This window comes from Melanotaenia boesemani, chromosome 2, assembly GCF_017639745.1.
Source record: "Melanotaenia boesemani isolate fMelBoe1 chromosome 2, fMelBoe1.pri, whole genome shotgun sequence".
In the NCBI taxonomy this organism is placed as follows: Eukaryota; Metazoa; Chordata; class Actinopteri; order Atheriniformes; family Melanotaeniidae; genus Melanotaenia; species Melanotaenia boesemani.
In genome coordinates, this window is record NC_055683.1 from 22,558,150 (window position 1) to 22,576,072 (window position 17,923).

The 17,923-nt window shown below is 41.4% G+C and overlaps 1 protein-coding gene across 3 annotated transcripts in view; it reads right to left on the minus strand.

The window, feature by feature from the left end:
• Positions 1-17,923, minus strand: part of LOC121650513 (trinucleotide repeat-containing gene 6C protein-like) — a 45,686-nt gene that overhangs the window by 12,765 nt on the left and 14,998 nt on the right. Inside the window, exons 4-6 of one of the 3 annotated variants that reach the window (XM_042002071.1) lie at positions 15,876-16,232; positions 1,938-4,403; positions 172-366 (exon numbers count right to left, since the gene is read on the minus strand). In XM_042002071.1, the coding sequence (XP_041858005.1) occupies positions 172-366; positions 1,938-4,403; positions 15,876-16,232 (3,018 nt within the window). Of the gene's footprint in view, positions 1-171; positions 367-1,937; positions 4,404-7,046; positions 7,105-15,875; positions 16,233-17,923 lie in introns of those variants that run through there. The other 2 variants (XM_042002083.1, XM_042002077.1) reach the window with 2 other exon arrangements.

Here is a 17,923-nt window from a genome sequence, read left to right on the forward strand (position 1 = left end):
TAAAAATTGAATCTGAAACTCTTCACTTGTGCCATATTGATGTCCTTGACTTGACTCATCGGAAGAGAATAATCAAACTTATTTCAGAGGTGGAGCAACAGTGCAGCATCATTATTTCTCGATCATATTCAAACTTCATCAGTATTGGATACTTAGAATTGAGCTGTTTACCAGGTTTGCAAGATGCAGGTGTCATTGTGGGGTTGCCCCTGCCATAGCTGTCTGGGTTGCCATCTCCCCAGGTTCCTGAGCTCCCACTAGGTTTGCCCCAGGCAGAGGTGCCATTATCCACACTGACTGGAGATGGCGCAGGCTCACCCCAAGAGCTCTCAGATTTTGTGTGGGAGCTGGGTATCTCTCCCCAACCTGCAGGACAGACCAAGACAGCCAGACAATGTAAAAACCTCCCAGATAATTAACCTATTTGCAGTGTAAATGATACTTAACATGCTCTTAAAAGTTATTACTCTTAACAATTTGTTGTGTTTAGTTCTCTGGTTGGACACTTTGTGATTTGGATTTCTTTAAAAATTAAACGCAAATCCTTTTTTTTTAATGTTATTGAACGATTATCAACATTAAAAAGTGCTTTTTGGTGACAAAAAGCCAAGTCTACCAACTAGAGTAAAATAAAACATTATTATTGTGCTAATATTGTGTACTTACAGAATTATGGAAAAAAATAAGTATTTTTTCAATTATTGTTTTTTTTTAGGTTTGCATGAAATATCAAATGTCAAACAACGGTTGAAATAATGATGCTGCTGCATATTTTTTTGGCTAAACATTACCAAACAAATACTAAATGACAAAGTATGAGGTGTTGCATTAAGTATGTATATTTTATTTTTTGTGTCATTTTATTAGATTCCTATTAATTTACATAAAGTTAACTTTAAATTTGAGTGTCTGGTAAATACCTTCACACCATTTAGTCATTCCATTTCGGAGTGTGCATTGCCTGCCATGCAGGGAGGCAGAAATGTGGGAGCTTGGCTGAGCAGGACTGTTGATAGAGGGAGGATGTGCCCATTTAAGATTTGGCATTTCTAATTCCTTTTGGCATGAGAGGCTGAGTGCTGTCTCTATGTCTGCAGCACTGCCAGGCTCAGCTTAGCTCTCCCACCAGGGAAAGGTCAAGTCCTAAAGGCTGCTCCAAAATTATAGTTACCAGTCAACCTTCTGGTATGACTGGCCTAAAAACTAGACTTATCTAAACAAGCCAGTGTGGAACAAACAAACGTACAGCTTGTGATGACCACTGAGGAGTCATTCCTCTTTGTTTTTAACCCACTATGTGCTCAGCAGCAACCAAAAGGTCTGTTATCAGCTTTTATCAGACCCAACAGGGGCACAGCATGCAGGGTCAAATGAGTGACAGCAGGGGTCGTCTGCCCTCTCTTGCTGCCTGGGGGCTTGCTCCAACTCCTCCCTTCAACTACTGACAGATGGTGGCTTCCATATAATCGCACACTTCCGATCTGTCTCAAACTGTTTGTGGTGAATCAGTATTTTCACAAGGCACTTTGTAAACAGCATTCTTGTGCTTCCTTTGGGTACCCATGTCAGGTTGCCAGGGTGACCCACACTCTCTCTCCTGGTGTTGTGAAATGTAAGGAGCCTCTTGGAGAGACTGTGCTGGCACTGACTAACTGATTCAGATAGTTGATTAGATGTAAATCCAACCAGAGCAAACTGGGTCACGATTTTACCTGTAAGTGGATCAACAGCTTGGAGCTTAATGATGCACTTCACTAACTACCTAACCAGCTTTCATGTTTGGCACCTTTACTTTGAACAGTGACAAGAAAACAAGTAACTGGGAAAAAAGAATTTAGCTTAGGTTACATTAAATTACATGGATTTAAATTACCTTTAAAATCTGTTAATTCAATTTATCTGTATCCTTATAGGAAATGAATCAGATGTTGTCTTACCTTGAGTTATCAGGGGACCCCTGTTGTGAGACGGCCCAGACTGGTGTTGCACTGTAGGATCCATAGGACCACTGGTGGGGCCTGGGTTTTGAGTGTTTTGGCTGTGGTTCTGCACAGGGGCAGGGGCCCCATGATAAGGGTGATTGTGAGCATGAGGATGGTTGGTACTAGAACCTTGCGGGTTATTGCCTCCTGTGTTAACTTTAGCCTGGGACATTCCTGAATTGTTCCTATCCCACAGATTGACTGCCTTATTGTAGGCACCAGGGTCACCCCAAGCGGAGGTCCCATCATCAATCTCCATCTTACGACGGATTGAAGGCGGGGAGGGTTCTTCCCAGCCTGTAGGCTCAGCTGAAGGTTCCTGTTTACTACCACCCCAGCTTGCACCTTGCTTCACTGAACCTGAGCCTCCCCAAGAGCCCATAGCTCCTCCTCCACTGTTGCTGCTGGGCCCCTCCTGAGGCTTGCCCCCCCAACTTTGAGGAGGGCCACTGGGACGCTGAGGTACTGCCTCACCCCAGTTCCCACTTCCTCCAGCCCCAGGTCCTGGAACAGACATTCCCCAACTTCGTTGGTTTTCCCAGTCAGGGTTAGTGGGACTCTTTTTGCTCTCTTCAGGTTCTCCCCAGTCCCCGGTGTTATTGCTCACCCCACTGTTGCCCCAGGCATGGGATGTTTTGGGTTGCTCTCCCCAGCCCTGGGATGTTGTCTTGCTGTGAGAATCATCCCACCCTTTTGATTTCTCCTCTCCCCATGACTGACCACCATTCTTAGGTATGTTGGTGTTGGGGCCTCCTTGGGGAGAGTTTCCCCAGCCACTCTGGCCAACGGGGTGCTTTATGCTGTTGGGTGGCTCCCCCCAACCAGAACTGGGCTGGTTGGTAGCAGTCATATTTCCACCCCAACCAGAAGCTCCCTGAGAAGCAGGCACATCATTTTTGCTCCCATGGTCAGTTCTCTGAGTAGGGGCTGTGTTAGTGTTTGAGGGCCCCTGCACATCACTTGGAGTGGTTGGGCCAGAGCCCCATGATTCAGTGCCAACATCATTCTTGCGTTTAGTATCATCCATGTCCCAGCTGGTGTGCTGGCGAACAGGGGTCTGTCCCCAGCCAGTGTTGCACAGTACCCTGGGGTCCAGATCTTGGGCAGGAAGCGGAGGCACTGGATTATCCCTGGATGAGTGTCCTCTCTGCTGGGGATGTCCCTCCATACTGTCACTGCTCCCTTCACTGGCACCAGCTGTGCTCACAGCTCTGCTCCAAGGACTAGCTTGTAAATCCTGGGGAGGAGAGCTGGGTGCATCCCAGCCTCCCTGGGTCTCTTCAGTGTGCTGCTTCCCCCAGTCTCCACTAGACTGTTCAACCCAGCCTACAGAGTTCCCTGTTCCACCTCCTCCATGGCCCCAGGCAGAATCCCAGCCAGATCCTTCCTTTGATGAATTTGGCTTTGAGTTGCCACTGTTGCCCCATACAGAGTTATCCTCTTCTCCATTTACCTGTGAGCCTCCTGATGTTGGCTGTCCCATTGAACCCAAGCCTACAGGTGCGCTACCCCAGCCAGGCAAGTTTCGGATTGGGCTGGGAGGTTCCTGCTTATTAGTATGATTTGGTCCATCAGTTTTAAGGTTCTGAGGTTCTGAACTGAAAGACACATTTGTGGACGGGGTGGGGTGGGGCTCTGATGTTTCAGAACCCATCATAGTACCCCATGCACTGCCAATCCCAGAGGGCTTGCTGTTAGTGTTAGCTCCAGAACAGGTGCTGGTCTGGGCTGATGGGGGGCCAGGTGGATTACAGAGGTTGGGTGTAGGTTGAGGAGGTGAAACGGTGTTGGCTCCCCCTGAGCTGCCTCCCCCAGTGCCACCCCCATCATGCCCCAACATGGGCCAGGCAGATGGGTTGGCATTAGGGTTTAGGTTCAAGTTAAAGTTGGTGGTGGAGGATGATGAAGAGGAACCCCAGCCCCTGTTCCCTCCTCCTCCCACTAGGCTGTCACCTTTCCCTTCACTCCCCACTGAGGACTGAGTGAGGCAATGGGAGGGTCCAGGCCCAGAGCCCCAACTGCGGTTGGTTGCAACCTGGCTAGAGAGGATGCTGGTTCCAGTATGATTGGCAGGGCTAGACCCACTGTTGGCTTTGCTGCTAAGGTGGTTGGCAGGGAAGTGGCCTGTTTGACTATTGGCTCCAGTGGCCATACTCACTGTGATACAACTAATGCTAGTACTACTGCTGTTGCTGGTCAGGTGACCAGGGTTAGTGTCCAATGGGCATCCTCCTGGAGGGGCCTGGCTCTGGCTGAGGGTAATAGAAGGCCAAGCCTCTGTGTCTTTCTGGTCAATAATCAGTTGATCCCAGCCACTGAGACTGGTGGTAGATACAGCACTTGTGGCACTTCTGTTGGCTTGCAGGTATCCCCAGAGGGGATTTTCATACTGGGCTCCCTGGCCACTCTGTGGAGGCAGTTCTGCAAAGGGAGACAGAAAGAGAAGAAAAAAAGCAGCGAATGAGCATGAGCAACAGCATTAAAGCAGAGAGGCAAAAATACGTCATTGCACCCACATAAGCTTAGTAAGGTTGAAATACCATGGCAACATGAAAACTGTCTACTTGTGTGTATGTAGACTATACTGTATGCTTTTTAGTGGAAAAAAAGAAAGAAAGAAAAAAAAAAAAGAACACACCATCCACATTGAAAATGCAACCACAGAGAGGAGAGTTTTAATTGGAAAAAGTTAATAAAATACCTATGCCTTCCACTGTAATAACATTTCATTGGTAGGACTGTTGAAAAAAAAACGCATTAACAGTGTTTACAAATTAATTAATTGCATAAATTTTTTTTAATGCAATTAACGCATGCGTGGTATGAAAAGCCCCATACATTTCTCTGTTATGACGGCGGGATGTGGAGAAGCACGAAGAAAGAGATCAGCCGGGTGGCTCTATGGTTGGATTTGAGAATAAACAGCATCAATGGAGCAACCCATGGACGTCCCCTACGTGGAGAATGGGGGTGTTTTAACACACTTTTTTTGGTGAGAGGATTCCACACCCGCACTTTTCCTGCATTCTTTATTAAACTTGCGACAGCCCAGCTGTGTTTTGCACCAACGTGTCTGCTCTAGTGACTCTCTGGTCGTCTCTGTTTGTGCAGCGACGGCTGTTGGTGATCAGCTCTCTTATCTCTTATTGTTCAGCTGACAAGGAGAAAACTAGCGGCTTATGGTTCACACTGTCACATATTTACCCCAAAGTATTGTTTTTGGCAAGAACTTCTCTAACAATGTAGCTGATGACAGAAAGTAGCTGTAGAAAGGATTTATACTTAAGCTATGCAGGGGTAGGTCTAGAAAAGTTCTGATTGGGGACCAGGTAGGGGCACTGACCAGGAAAAGGGAGAACGAATGAGGCCTTTTTTTCTTTAGGTCTAGATTTTATGAAATATTGAACTGACTATTACAACTGAAGTAATCATCTAACGTAAAAAAGTGAAGAAAAACTAGTAAAACAGACAGCCAATGGTAAATTTTATCAACATTTACTGACCCTTGGACATCTGACATATACATATGTATATATGCATATACTGTATATATCTATATGTATATACATATACATATAGATATATATGTATATACATACACATATAGATATATATGTATATACATACACATATATATGTGTATATATATGTATGTATATATATATATATACATACATATATATATATATATATATATATATATATATACACACACACACACATATATATATATATATATATATATACACACACACACACATATATATATATATATATATATATACACACACACACATATATACATATATATATATACACACAAATATATATATATATATATATATATATATATATATATATATATATATATATATGTATATATACATACATATATTTTACAGTTAAAGCAATAATAAAGTGCATTTCTATCATCTAAGAATGGCTGCTGAAAACTAACAAACTAAAATTAATATAACTAAAAAAGCTTTTTATTTATCAGCTGGTGAGACATGGCCATTTCAAAGGTATCATTGCAGGCATTGATACAAATGAAAATGGACTTGTATTGATCCTGCTGTGATTGCATCAAGCAAACAGGTTTAGAAATTCACCCAACATATCTTGTACCACATGCAGCATCTTAAAGCACAACTGTTTAAAAATCCATAGTTTTGTCACAAACAGAAAGAGCAACTCTATTTTATGTTGCTTAGAGGTCACCCAGAGCAGCTCTCTGCTGCTCAAATAAGACTTAATCAAGCAGCTGGGTCACTCTTAGCTTATTTCTTCCTAGTCACTACAGTTACGACCTTTACTTAACATTACGCATAAATATGTCTCGATTCTGCAACAGCCCTGGGAAACCTGTCTCTTCACCAGCTCATTAGCCTCAATCAGTCTGTAAAACTGCCCTGAAAACCCAAACTAAAGCTTTAGACATTTTATCATAGATCCATGGAAGGAAGCAAGTCCCATTGCACACCACTTCTCTGATAAGACCAGCGCCACCTCAGTTGTCCCTCATGCTGCAGCTGTTGTTGTTTACATGCGCCCTCACGTGCATACATGGTTTGTATGCAAATACACTCTCTGTTAGAAATGCATATGGAACGTGACGACATTTGACTGCCACCCCTGTTCTTAAGCTTACTTCAATACTTGCCACTACAGGAGAGGGAGAGAGGATACAGTGAGAGAGCAGGAGGAGGGGTGAGGGCACTGTGTTTCTGACACAGCGCCGTCGTTCTGTAGCATTTCTCTCCACTAAGAAGTGCAGGACCGCCATTTTCTCAGTGCTGAATGAGAGCCAAAAGCCTCACATCTACTGTCTGTATCTCCACGATTGCTGCTTTGATAACACATGCCTGACTCACAACAATAACACAAAATGAAATAACGTAATGCTGTATTCTCACAATATTATGTCAGTATAGCTTAAATGTTAAAAAGTACCCATCCACAGCATATGTAAACACAAGTCGCCAAAGCAATGCAGAAGAGACGGGCAAAACAGAAAAACACAGAGAGAAAGGAGAGAAGATGTGCAACACAGTAATAAAATACCTGTGGAGAGGTGCCTCCCAACCATCCTGTAAAGAGCTAGGTTTTGTGCAACGCAGCGACCATCCTTGTCTCAATATGTCTGCTCGGCTCGCCAAGCTTCTGAGGCTCATTTCTGAAATTCTGCCAAGAAGTTGCACAGCTCTTGCACGGCATGAAACAACCACCCCCACCCCACACCTCCAAACCTCCCTTCCTTCCTCACCACTCTTGCTCTGTCCCTCCCACCGACACTGCTTTGGCTGGGTCTCTCCTCTTCTATCTATTGCCTCCCTCTGGCTTTATTTATATCACGCTCTATTCCTGTCCTGACGGAGGATATTCTCTCTCTCTCTCGAAAAGCAGTGAAACATGGCTGGCTGGGGGAGGGGTGGGAGTGTTTGAGAGAAATGGGGGAAACTTTCATTATGTACACAGAAGGTGTGAGGTAAACCAAACCAAAACAACAGCAAAAAACTAAACAAACAAACAAAAAAAAAAAAACAACAACAAAAAACCAAAACTCTTTTAACCCTCACATCTTTCATTCTTTAAAAATTGTTGCTAAATATTAGCTCCCAAAATAGACAGTCACCTGCACAGCACCAGCAGGCAGGAACACAAGAAAAAACTTAGAAAAATCAGACTAGTGCTGCGACTACAATTTTCCTCACAACAGACATATAATCAGATCATATATGATGGTGACTGATTATTTCTGTCTACTAGTCAGAAACACTGCTCACAAACAAAGCTTTGCAAAGGAAAGAGCCTCTTTACTAGAACACATTGTGGACAGGGGGCAAGGGAAATGAGCAAGCTTATATGGATCTGTATACATTGCATGATTATGGTCTGGTAATTTGATCACAAACATACTACTACAGCTGCAGAAAATATAGGGATGTCAAAGGAGGCAGCTCTGCAAAATATCCATTAAACAGAATAGGACAGGAAGGGCTTGGTAAAACAGAGTGAGCAGAGCCCCTGTGCATCAAGACTGCTATTGTTTACAAATGCTCTCTCACAACAACACAATAAGCCAATGTTTTGTAGAGAACAGAGGCCCTTTATGGCTGAGGTTCAGCCTCCTGTGCTTCTCTACTGTAAGGACGGCATGGTGAGGTCATGCCCACTCGCTCTTAGTGTGTTAGCATGCACAGAGTGCCGACAATAAATCTAGGGTTCATCTTCATTCACACCTTGAAAACAGAGGTCAGCAAACACACGCATTACTTCCAGACAGATAGGCAGGTATACCCTCCATTCCGCAAATTTCTTTAGCCTCCAAAACGATTTTCAATCATTATGACAAAAAAGTATCCAGATGATGGCTGATGGGACTCATTTTTGCAAATGAAATGTGAGCTTTTCTCATTGGTCACTTCACTAAGAGAAATTGAGCTATATTTGTATAATTCATCATATAAATTGTGCACACAAGCGTGTCATTCAGAACTTTGTGGATAGTGTGGTACAGAGTCCTGGGGAAAGTTGATGCTTTCTTAACAAACAGCCTAATTTATTTAATTTAGAAGAAACATATGTGTTTGTTTTCTTTAGCATAAAACCTGATATAAGAAGATAAACAAGTATTTATGTGAGCTTGCAATAGTGTCAAATTTCTTTTGGCCTACAGTATGCTGATTGGTGTAGAGGGGAAGGGAATTGAGGAAGAACAAGGGAGGCAACCAAAAGAACAAAAATGGAGGAGATAGAAAATGAAGGGCAGAGATGGATGTTGGGGAAATAGAATGGGGAAATGATCTAGAAGGACTGTGTGGGCCTCAGCTGTACTGATCCTGGCTTAATGAAGTCCCTGAGGGGCAGAGAGACGGGATGGTACAGAGCTGACAATGCATGCTGCCAGCCAGATGAACAAGCTCTCCGATAAAAACACACACATGCACACACGCTTGCTCGCACACACACACACACCTCCCAGGAATGTGCTACCTCTTTGTTTAATGATTGCAAACTCCACATTCTGTGTTTGAAGTGATACACTGTAAAACGGTAACACAAACGAGCAGAAGTGAATGTAAAGAATTCTAAATGTGTCTTTGTTTGACAGACTTGATTCATTGTAATGTACAACCCACTTACTGAGACATAAATTATGTAGAAATGTAAAAGTAGAAATTAATTAAAGTCAAATTATTATTGGGGTTGGCAGCTACCAAAAAAGAAGCTAATTTATAATGTAGTGCTGAAGTATCTCCATAAATCTATGTGCTGATCTGTGCACTGGAGTTTATAAGTCTGCAACAAAACAATATTTTTGTGTAACAATTGAAAAGGCATGAGTGAGGCAGGGAAATGCAGAACATCAACAGTGACCCGCATTTTCTTGACAGCACAAAAACGAACCCATTACAGTTCCTCAGGGACTGTGCACACATAACACTTAATTGTTTATTACTACTGCTGCGGGAATGCGTCTACCCCAGAATAAGTAATGGCAGCATAATACCAGGGATTTTACCAAATTATGTGCAAAACATTTTTTTTTTTTTTTGGACAGTTTTTCTTCTTTTTTTTAAACAAATGGCTTGGGTTTAATATAGCGTAATATTAAGATTATCTTAAGAGCCAAATAAACACAACAGTAAAACGTGTTTAACCAAAAAAATGAAGGCATCTGGCCATCATGTTTGCCTGTCAGTATCCTTTCCTTTTCCTCTGATGGAGAAACCAGGTCAAGGCCTGTCTTCAGCTGGTAAGTCTTAAAATAGTTTGTCCTTTCATACCTCCACCACATGAAAGGGCCTTGGGATACAGATTGTTAGCCACGCGAAAAGGATACTTTGGAATAGGACTATAATAATGAGAAGACTGGCATACATACAGTATGTACAAATCAGACTGCTTAAGGGCCAGCACATACATGTGTGAGCTGTGTTTTTGGTGGAGTGGAGGTGGAAGAGAAGAACATGTATGTTAGAGAATACCGAATGCTGCAGAGAAAGTCAGAAGAGCAAAGATGCAGAGGAAGCCAGACAAGATATAAAGAGAGAGAGAGAGAAAAAAAGAAGACAGCGAATGTTGAACATTTGTGGTTAACAGTGAGCTGATGTTTAATCACATCACAAGACATCCCAGTCCTCTTTGAGGGGATTCCCAAGGCTCTTTTACAGCATCATCAGCAGACTTAAAGAGCACATCAAGTCTACCGTGCATGTACTCTCTGTTCTCCACCAGACAAGCTATTAGCACATACTTGCGCAGTTTTCACTTCACAAACCTTGTTTACACTGAGATGGCTTGTTGTTGTTTTGTTTTGTCTACAATTTAATACTGGTACATAAAATTTTGATAAGTTTTTTATGGGCTATAAACAAAGATGTTGTACAAATGAAAAAAGGGTTGGCTATAACAATTTTAACATTGTCGCCAACACAGAAAGACTTAATTCTCCAATTAGTTTAACAACAGTTGAACTAAATAAAGTCAGAGAGAGGCCAAACCTGATGAGTGCTTTTCAGAGACAATCTGAGAAACAGTTGTATGCTTAAAAAAGATTTCTTAATGTCTTAAAAATGAATACCCCTTAGATAGGGCTGGGCAATATGCCCTAAAAATAAAAGATTTTTTATAACCAAATCCAATTTCCGATTTTAATCGATTTTCTTTCTTTTCTTTTACAACACATAAATAAACTTATTAAAAACATTTATTTGTTTATATAAATGAATGCCAGCAAAAATAAAGTATATAATGTCATAGCTTTTCCACCATATAAACGACTTCATATCTTACATAGAAATATGCGACACAATGCATCCGTGATCTCTTTCCACCTGGATCCTTATCATACAGGATCCACTGCAGAAATAACTCCCCTGATGAAGGTTGTCTGTTAACTAGGGTTTGTGGGCTAAAGTTGACTTCTGCATCTCACAGAGAGCAGCATTTCTCACTGCAGTTATACGCACAGCTAAATCCCAGGCGTGAGTGACGGGTCACTTCACTGAAAATCTGTCAGACAAATACTGTTCTGGTGTGGAGGGAGGGCTAAGTTCACTGCTAACTATGGAAAAAAATCCTGATTTTCATAAAAATAAATCTCCAGAAATGGAAAATTCGATTTATCGATTTTATCGATTAATCGCCCAGCTCTACCCTTAGACTTTAAATTAATAATCATTATCGACATGAAGTACAAATAAACACACCAGAAGCCCTCCAATTCTTAGCAGGGTAACATGTTCTCTGCCAAACTAAGTACGAATTAAGTTAACATTAGAGAGAGACTCGACACAAGGGACACTTAATTTATCAGGGCTTCTTTTTAAAAGTGCCCATATGTGACCTAGTAATGAAATACGGACTGAGGTGAGGTAAACTCAGTGGATGGAGAGAAGAGGGAAATGAAGAGCAATGAATGCTGCTAGTGTGCTTCTACTGTTGGCTATCAGTGTGGAATGAAAGCAGAGAGGGTGATAATCATTCCCTTAACAGACCAGACTGTGCAGACACAGTGAAGGAGGTGGGATTACCTGTGGTGCTGTGTGTATTGAAGAATAGTGCTGCATATTTTAGACCAGAAACTGGCTTAGGAAATGCATAAAGAACAGCAGAGGAAGAAGACAGAGTGGAATGTCGTGCTGGTGCAAAACTTCATGTTGAATTTTAATTGCCTCGAACATTACAGCTCGGCATGCAGTATCTGTTTGTAAGTAAAAAGAAAGTCTCCTTTTTTTTTCTATTGGTCTTTAAGCTTGGAAGGTCCTCTCGAGTGTCTGTCCTAATAGAATCCGCCAGTTCAAAGATGCACAAAGAGCAAAAGCAGAGCTGAACTGGTCTGCCAGAGAGGGGTGGAGAGAAGCAGCAGCTTTTACCGTAAGCCATGAGTCACTTCAGCCCACAGACCTGGATTTCTGCCATGCTTGCTCCTTTTTTTTTTTTTCTTTCTTTCTTTCCTTTTCTCTCAGTCTTTCTATCTACAGTATGCCAGGTCAGTCCCACTAAGGCAGCCAGCCAACTGGCTGTATTGCTCCTCCTCAGAAAAGACAGGAAATGCTCAAGCTCAGAGCAGAGTAGAAGGGTGATGATTAGAAGAAGGAGGAAAAAGAGACGAGGACAGGATAAACATCTCATCTCCATGGACATAAATCTGCATTCAAACAGCACGAGAGCAGTTGAGTGACACTTAGCCGTCACTCAACTATGGTGCAAAATGCCCTAAAACATCCTCATTTTCATTGATTTAACTATGGTATGCTGTTTTTATGGAAAGTTTTGCCCTCAAATAACATTTTTTGTGTGTGGGATGTTCTTTTTTTCATCATCATATCATTTGAATAAAGAGTGACCATTGACTTTTGGATTGTTTTATTTAAGTGACTGAAAAGATAATTTTATTCTTCTATTGTCAATTCAATGATAATATTGGTATTAACAAGAAATATAGTAGGAAGAACAACCAATAAGGCGCTCGCATTGAATGGGATCCCAATTCAGATGTTGTCACTGGAGTGAACCAACATTATCAGCAGTTATCAGCCCATTTGTTTGGGACAGTGGGCTGCTGATCAGCAGCACTGATACACAAAGACTGCCGATCAAATCCGACCGGGAATCCTTCCACCAGCAGACTTCAAATCCTCAACATTACAATGCATCAGAAAAAAAATGGCATAAAATTAAGACATTTAAACTATGACTATGAGCAAAACAACAATAAAATGCTGCTTCTAATTCACGATGGACCTTAAATAAATTAGATTACTGAGTAGAAAATCTAATATGTCTATTTTATTTACAAAGACTCTCTCAGGTCTTGCAAGATCGTTGCTAACGTGGTTGCTATGGACATGCATGGCACAATCCAATCCTATTTTGTGCCATCTGCTATTAATGTGCTGCGTTCCATTTCAAATTACTGTCAACCAGCGGTTTTAGGAGTTTTATAGGCTCTGTCTTTTTTCATGTACATAAATTACCACAGTTATGCAGACAATAAACAACTTTATGTGTCTTGGTAATTAGAAGATTGCAGCCCAATAGACTTACTGTGTCAGTGTCTGGAGAAATAAACACCTGTATTAGAGAGAATTTTACTACAACTAAATGAAAACATGAGATTATTTTGTTTGGTGGCAAAGAGAAGAGGGTCAGCACTGGTAGACACCTGGAGATTCAGATCTGACTGTCAGCAGCCACATCAAAGCTGTCATTAAGAAGCTTTTACCAGCTCAGAAACATCAACAGAATTAAACGTTTAGTCTCCCAGAAAGACCAAGAAAAACTCATCCATGCATTCATCTCCAGTGGGCTGGTTTACTGTAATGTTCTTTTAACAGAACTTTCTAAAAAGAGCATTAAACATCTGCAGCTCATCCAGAACATTGAGTTTTAACCAGGACTAAGAGATCTGAACACAACACACCAGTTTTAAAATATTTACACTGGTTTCCAGTCAGTCACAGAATAGATTCTAAAACCCTTCTGATCATTTACAAATCCCAGAACGGTTCAGGCCAGAATACATCTGTGGTATGTTCAGAGAATATAAATCTAGCAGAGCTCTTAGATCCAATGATTCTGGTCAACTAGTCCAGACCAGAGTCCAGACTAAACATGGAGAAGCAGCATTTAGCTGTTATGCTGCAAACAAGTGGAACAAAGTGCCAGTGGAGATTAAAATTTCACCAAATGTAGACATTTTTAAATCCAGGTTAAAAACATTTCTTTTCTCATGAAATCTGCACAGTAACTTTTTATCTTGCCATGCTTTAATTATTTTAATTGAATTTTGATTTTATTACGATTTTTGCTATTTGTTGCTGTCTTTTATTACTTTTTAATGCTTTTTTGTTCTGCAACATCTGTAATGCTTTTAATATATGTAAAGAACTTTAAATGGTCTTGTACATGAAATGTGCTATACAAATAAACTTGCCTTGCCTATATTTCAGGAATATATAGGAGGTTTTATCTTCTTATTTTTCCCAGTTTGCAATGACATTCAATAAAGCACTTTAATATTTTGGCCTGGATTTTACGTCATGGAAACGTGAAAATATATTTACCTACAGATGGGTGAAAAACCAAGTGTGTATGCAGATCGAATCTTGAACTATTACTATAACATCATCAATATGGGGTTATACCCTGTTACACTGAACCAACTGTTATAGAGAGCTCTTGACATGAGCTGTCATGTAATAACTCATGGGTTCTGCTCACCGACTAGAGGCACTGTCAAATATGGATAAATTATATTATCCCACCCATTTAAAAATGACATAATTTAGGTCTGAATCCACAGTAGCGGCCACCGTCCCTTTAACCGATCCCAGTGTGTCAACATTTGCAAATTTAAATTTATAAGGGATCCCCCCCGAACAAGCTGGAAAAAGTGGGTGGGGAAAGGGAAAGTCTGGGCTTCCCTGTTTTGGCTGCTGCCTCCGCAACCCGATCCCAGATAAGCGAAAGAAAATGGATGGGTGGATGGATGTTTGCGCTGAACTGACACACACACACACAAAATGATGTAATTAGATAGCAAAGCTTTTATACTTTTTATACTTTTTTCTCATGACCTTCGTCAAGTGAATGTATACTATCCACAGTATGCTGTTGTTGTCGAAATATTTCTGACTAAACCATAGACAGGCTGAACGAATGCACAGGCTGCACAGGTACACTGATCTCTGATGTTGCTAGAAATTTGTAGCAAATGCAAGAAATGTTGTGCAAAACTTTTAGTACAATATTCTACAAATAGGTAATGAGAAGACGTTGACCGCTTAAAAAACACAAAAGCAGCAGGAAGAAAAACACACACTTGCAAAAATAGCCAGCTGTGTTTACTTTCTATCCTCTACCCCTGTATTCCTCAATCCCCATTTCTAATTCCCAGCCAGACAGAGCGGAAAATAAACAACGGTAAGCAGCACCTGTGATGCAAGTGTTTTTGCACTCCTTTAAAAGTACACCAGACAACTGTAAATACCAGTATGGTCTTTCAAAACACAAATCACACCAACCTATAATGTGGAACAGAAGTAATGCCAAAATCCTGAAAACATGAGGACCAACGTACCTTAAAAACAGAACGGGAGAATAATATGGGATACAGTGGCAGTTAGTGAAGGCACAGCAACAGGTCTGCTACAATTTCAGGGAAAAAAACCAAATAATAAATAAATAGAAATCTGCACATGGCCAGCTATATATAAGAATATTGTGCATTTAAGTTAAATGATTAAACGCTGCCACTTTGATGACAGTGTGAAGAGCATAATGAACAAGTTTATTTTCTTTACTTTCATTTGTGTCCTGAAATCCTGCAGTTTTTCTTTTAAAATGTCAACTAAATTTATATTCTTTGTTTTTTAATTATGTATAATTTATTGCAAAAATGAACTGATTTCTGGACCATGGTATTGCTGTCTGCTATCTCCATAAATTCCTTTACTCTTCATACAGTTAAGAACGTTGTTGTTTCCTGTGAATAAACCTTACAGGAAACTATGACACTGTTAGGGAAGATTAAGTGAGTCCTACAATGTAAGCTTAAAAGATTCATGTTCTGCAGAACCAGATGCAAAGGGGCTTATTTAAATTAGTGTTAGCTGAATGTAGACGATAGATAAAAACTAAATCTGCCCATTCCTAAATAAATAAACACTTGTTGTTTCCAGTATGGGTCAAGCACATATTTCATGTCAGGTCATGGACATACTGAACATACTGTCAGAAAAATAAGTAACTCAGAAAATAAACTTAAGCTCTTTAACTGCAAGCTTACTTTGCAATGTTTTTGCAATGTTCATCAGTTTTTCAAACTTGCACAGAGACAGGGAACAAGAGAGAGTGACTTGCCAACAGAGTGTCAAGGCTGACCTGTGGGCAAGCTGGCTGTGGAGGAAGAGGAGCGGGATGGAGAGGAGTTTATGGCTACTGTTGCTGCTGGAGGTTCACTAGTGGCGGGATGTCCTGTGCTGATGAGAGGCAGGGTCCCGGAGGGCAGGGGCTGGCCCCTCTTCAACAGCTGCTTGTGCTCCTGCTGACGGAAGCGAGGGGGCACCTCTCTGGCTGGGTAGCGCTGCTGGAGCGGAGTCTGCGGCTGCTGTGCTGTCTGCGGCTGGCCTCCGGAGGGGGCACGCTTGCCATTTCCACTGCTTGGGGGTACAGATGGGATGGCACCAGGGTTGGCGGGGGGAAGAGGAAGGATGGGGTCGAGCTTGGCAGAGTCTGGCACTGTGAAAGTGGGACGATGGAGGGGACAGGTGAAAACAAAAGCAGAGATGCAGGGATGGGGGTAAGGGGGGGGTATTAGGCACAAGAAGAGCTGCTGAGTGCACTCTAGTGTTGGAAAATATTTGAACAGTTAAAAACAAGTTTGTTACTTTAAAAAAAGGCTTGTTGATTATTGATTTAATGTTTAATTGCAGCTATTATAACAAAAAAATAAGAATAGAATTGATTTTGTTGTAAATGGACAAAAACTGTTAGTAGCTGACAAACAAGCACATAAACAAAATGAACTTTTCTGGAAAGCTGCTGCAGCTTAGCATTTCCTCCACTGCTGCTTTTTAAAACCATGCTCAGTTTGGGAGGTTAAGTTCAGAAAGGCAAATCATGAGACTTCCATAAAAACGCACAAGATTTGCTGCCTCTATTGGATGCCTAAAGCTGTATTCCAGGCGGTGGTCAGTCTAAACACATGACTGCTCTCTGGAGAACCAGAAGACTGTAATAATCTCAGTGTGCCACCGTTGAAATAAAATTCTGCCTTTAGGGATAGCACAAGACACACAACTCTGAGTCTGCCACGGTGCCTGTTCACAGATTAAAAGTGACAAAGAGGTCAAGTACCAGATAATGGACTTAGACCTGCCTCTTCATTATTGTAGGCTTGTAGGCTATTGTCTCCACCAGGACAATGTCGTAAACAGTACTCAGACCCATCAACACTCAGACCCATTCATAGTTTGTGGCAGGTTAAAGCCCCTGAAATGATCACCTCTTGTTTCTCAACTGAAGCTGTTAGCTATTAACTGCTGGCACAGCTGCTGAAGCCAAGTGCTCGTGTCCCACTAGCTTTAGTTACCCCAGGCAACAGAGTCAACGTCTCTGTCAGCTCTGATCAGCCATTTCCAATAGTCTGTGCTCAGCTTGGCTTCTGTATCTTATCTTTTTGCAATATTTCAGCTGAACAATCATGATTATTACCGTTAGCTTTCAATCTGTAGGAGTTGTGGTGACATATGACCCTTTAAAGTTATGAACAAAATTATTAATAATTAAAAAAAGATTTCAGATAAACATTTGGAGTTGTGCTCGTACTGCCTGACAAGCTTTACACTGCTATTCTGTCTTTCTAGCAGTTTTTAGTCTCTACAGAGTCCTGATGAAAATATTGAGCTCATTTACTGATTATTGCTTCACTATATTCACAAGCTGGTTGCCAACTGTGCCGGAGTTTTACACTGCTAAACAGATACTGTCTAGCAGAGTTTTTGTTGCCAAAAACAGCACTGTGAGAGCAGTTAGACTGAAAACAAACCATTAAACTCCAGCTGGACAACTAAGCAAGGAGGTATATAAACTTTAAAGCTTCATAAATCTTAGGCGGGCTTTAGAATTAGGTGATAGTTTCCTGTAGACTGATCCCTACAAATGTCACTAGTAATGTTAACCAATATTAGATATTGTTGTAAAACTACTGCTTACAGCTGCAAGAAAGTCAAAGCTTCAACATCAATTCTGAGCTCGGTGAACATGAAATCTCACAGAGCTGCTTAGTATAAACTCCTCAGAGGGCTAATATACAGTAGAAGAATGGGAAGGCATGAGGTTAGGGGCCACCACTAAATCATTCAGGAGGATCAGCTCGGGGTCACAGAGCTGCCACTGGATGAGATGCATTATGGGACACAAGGCACACT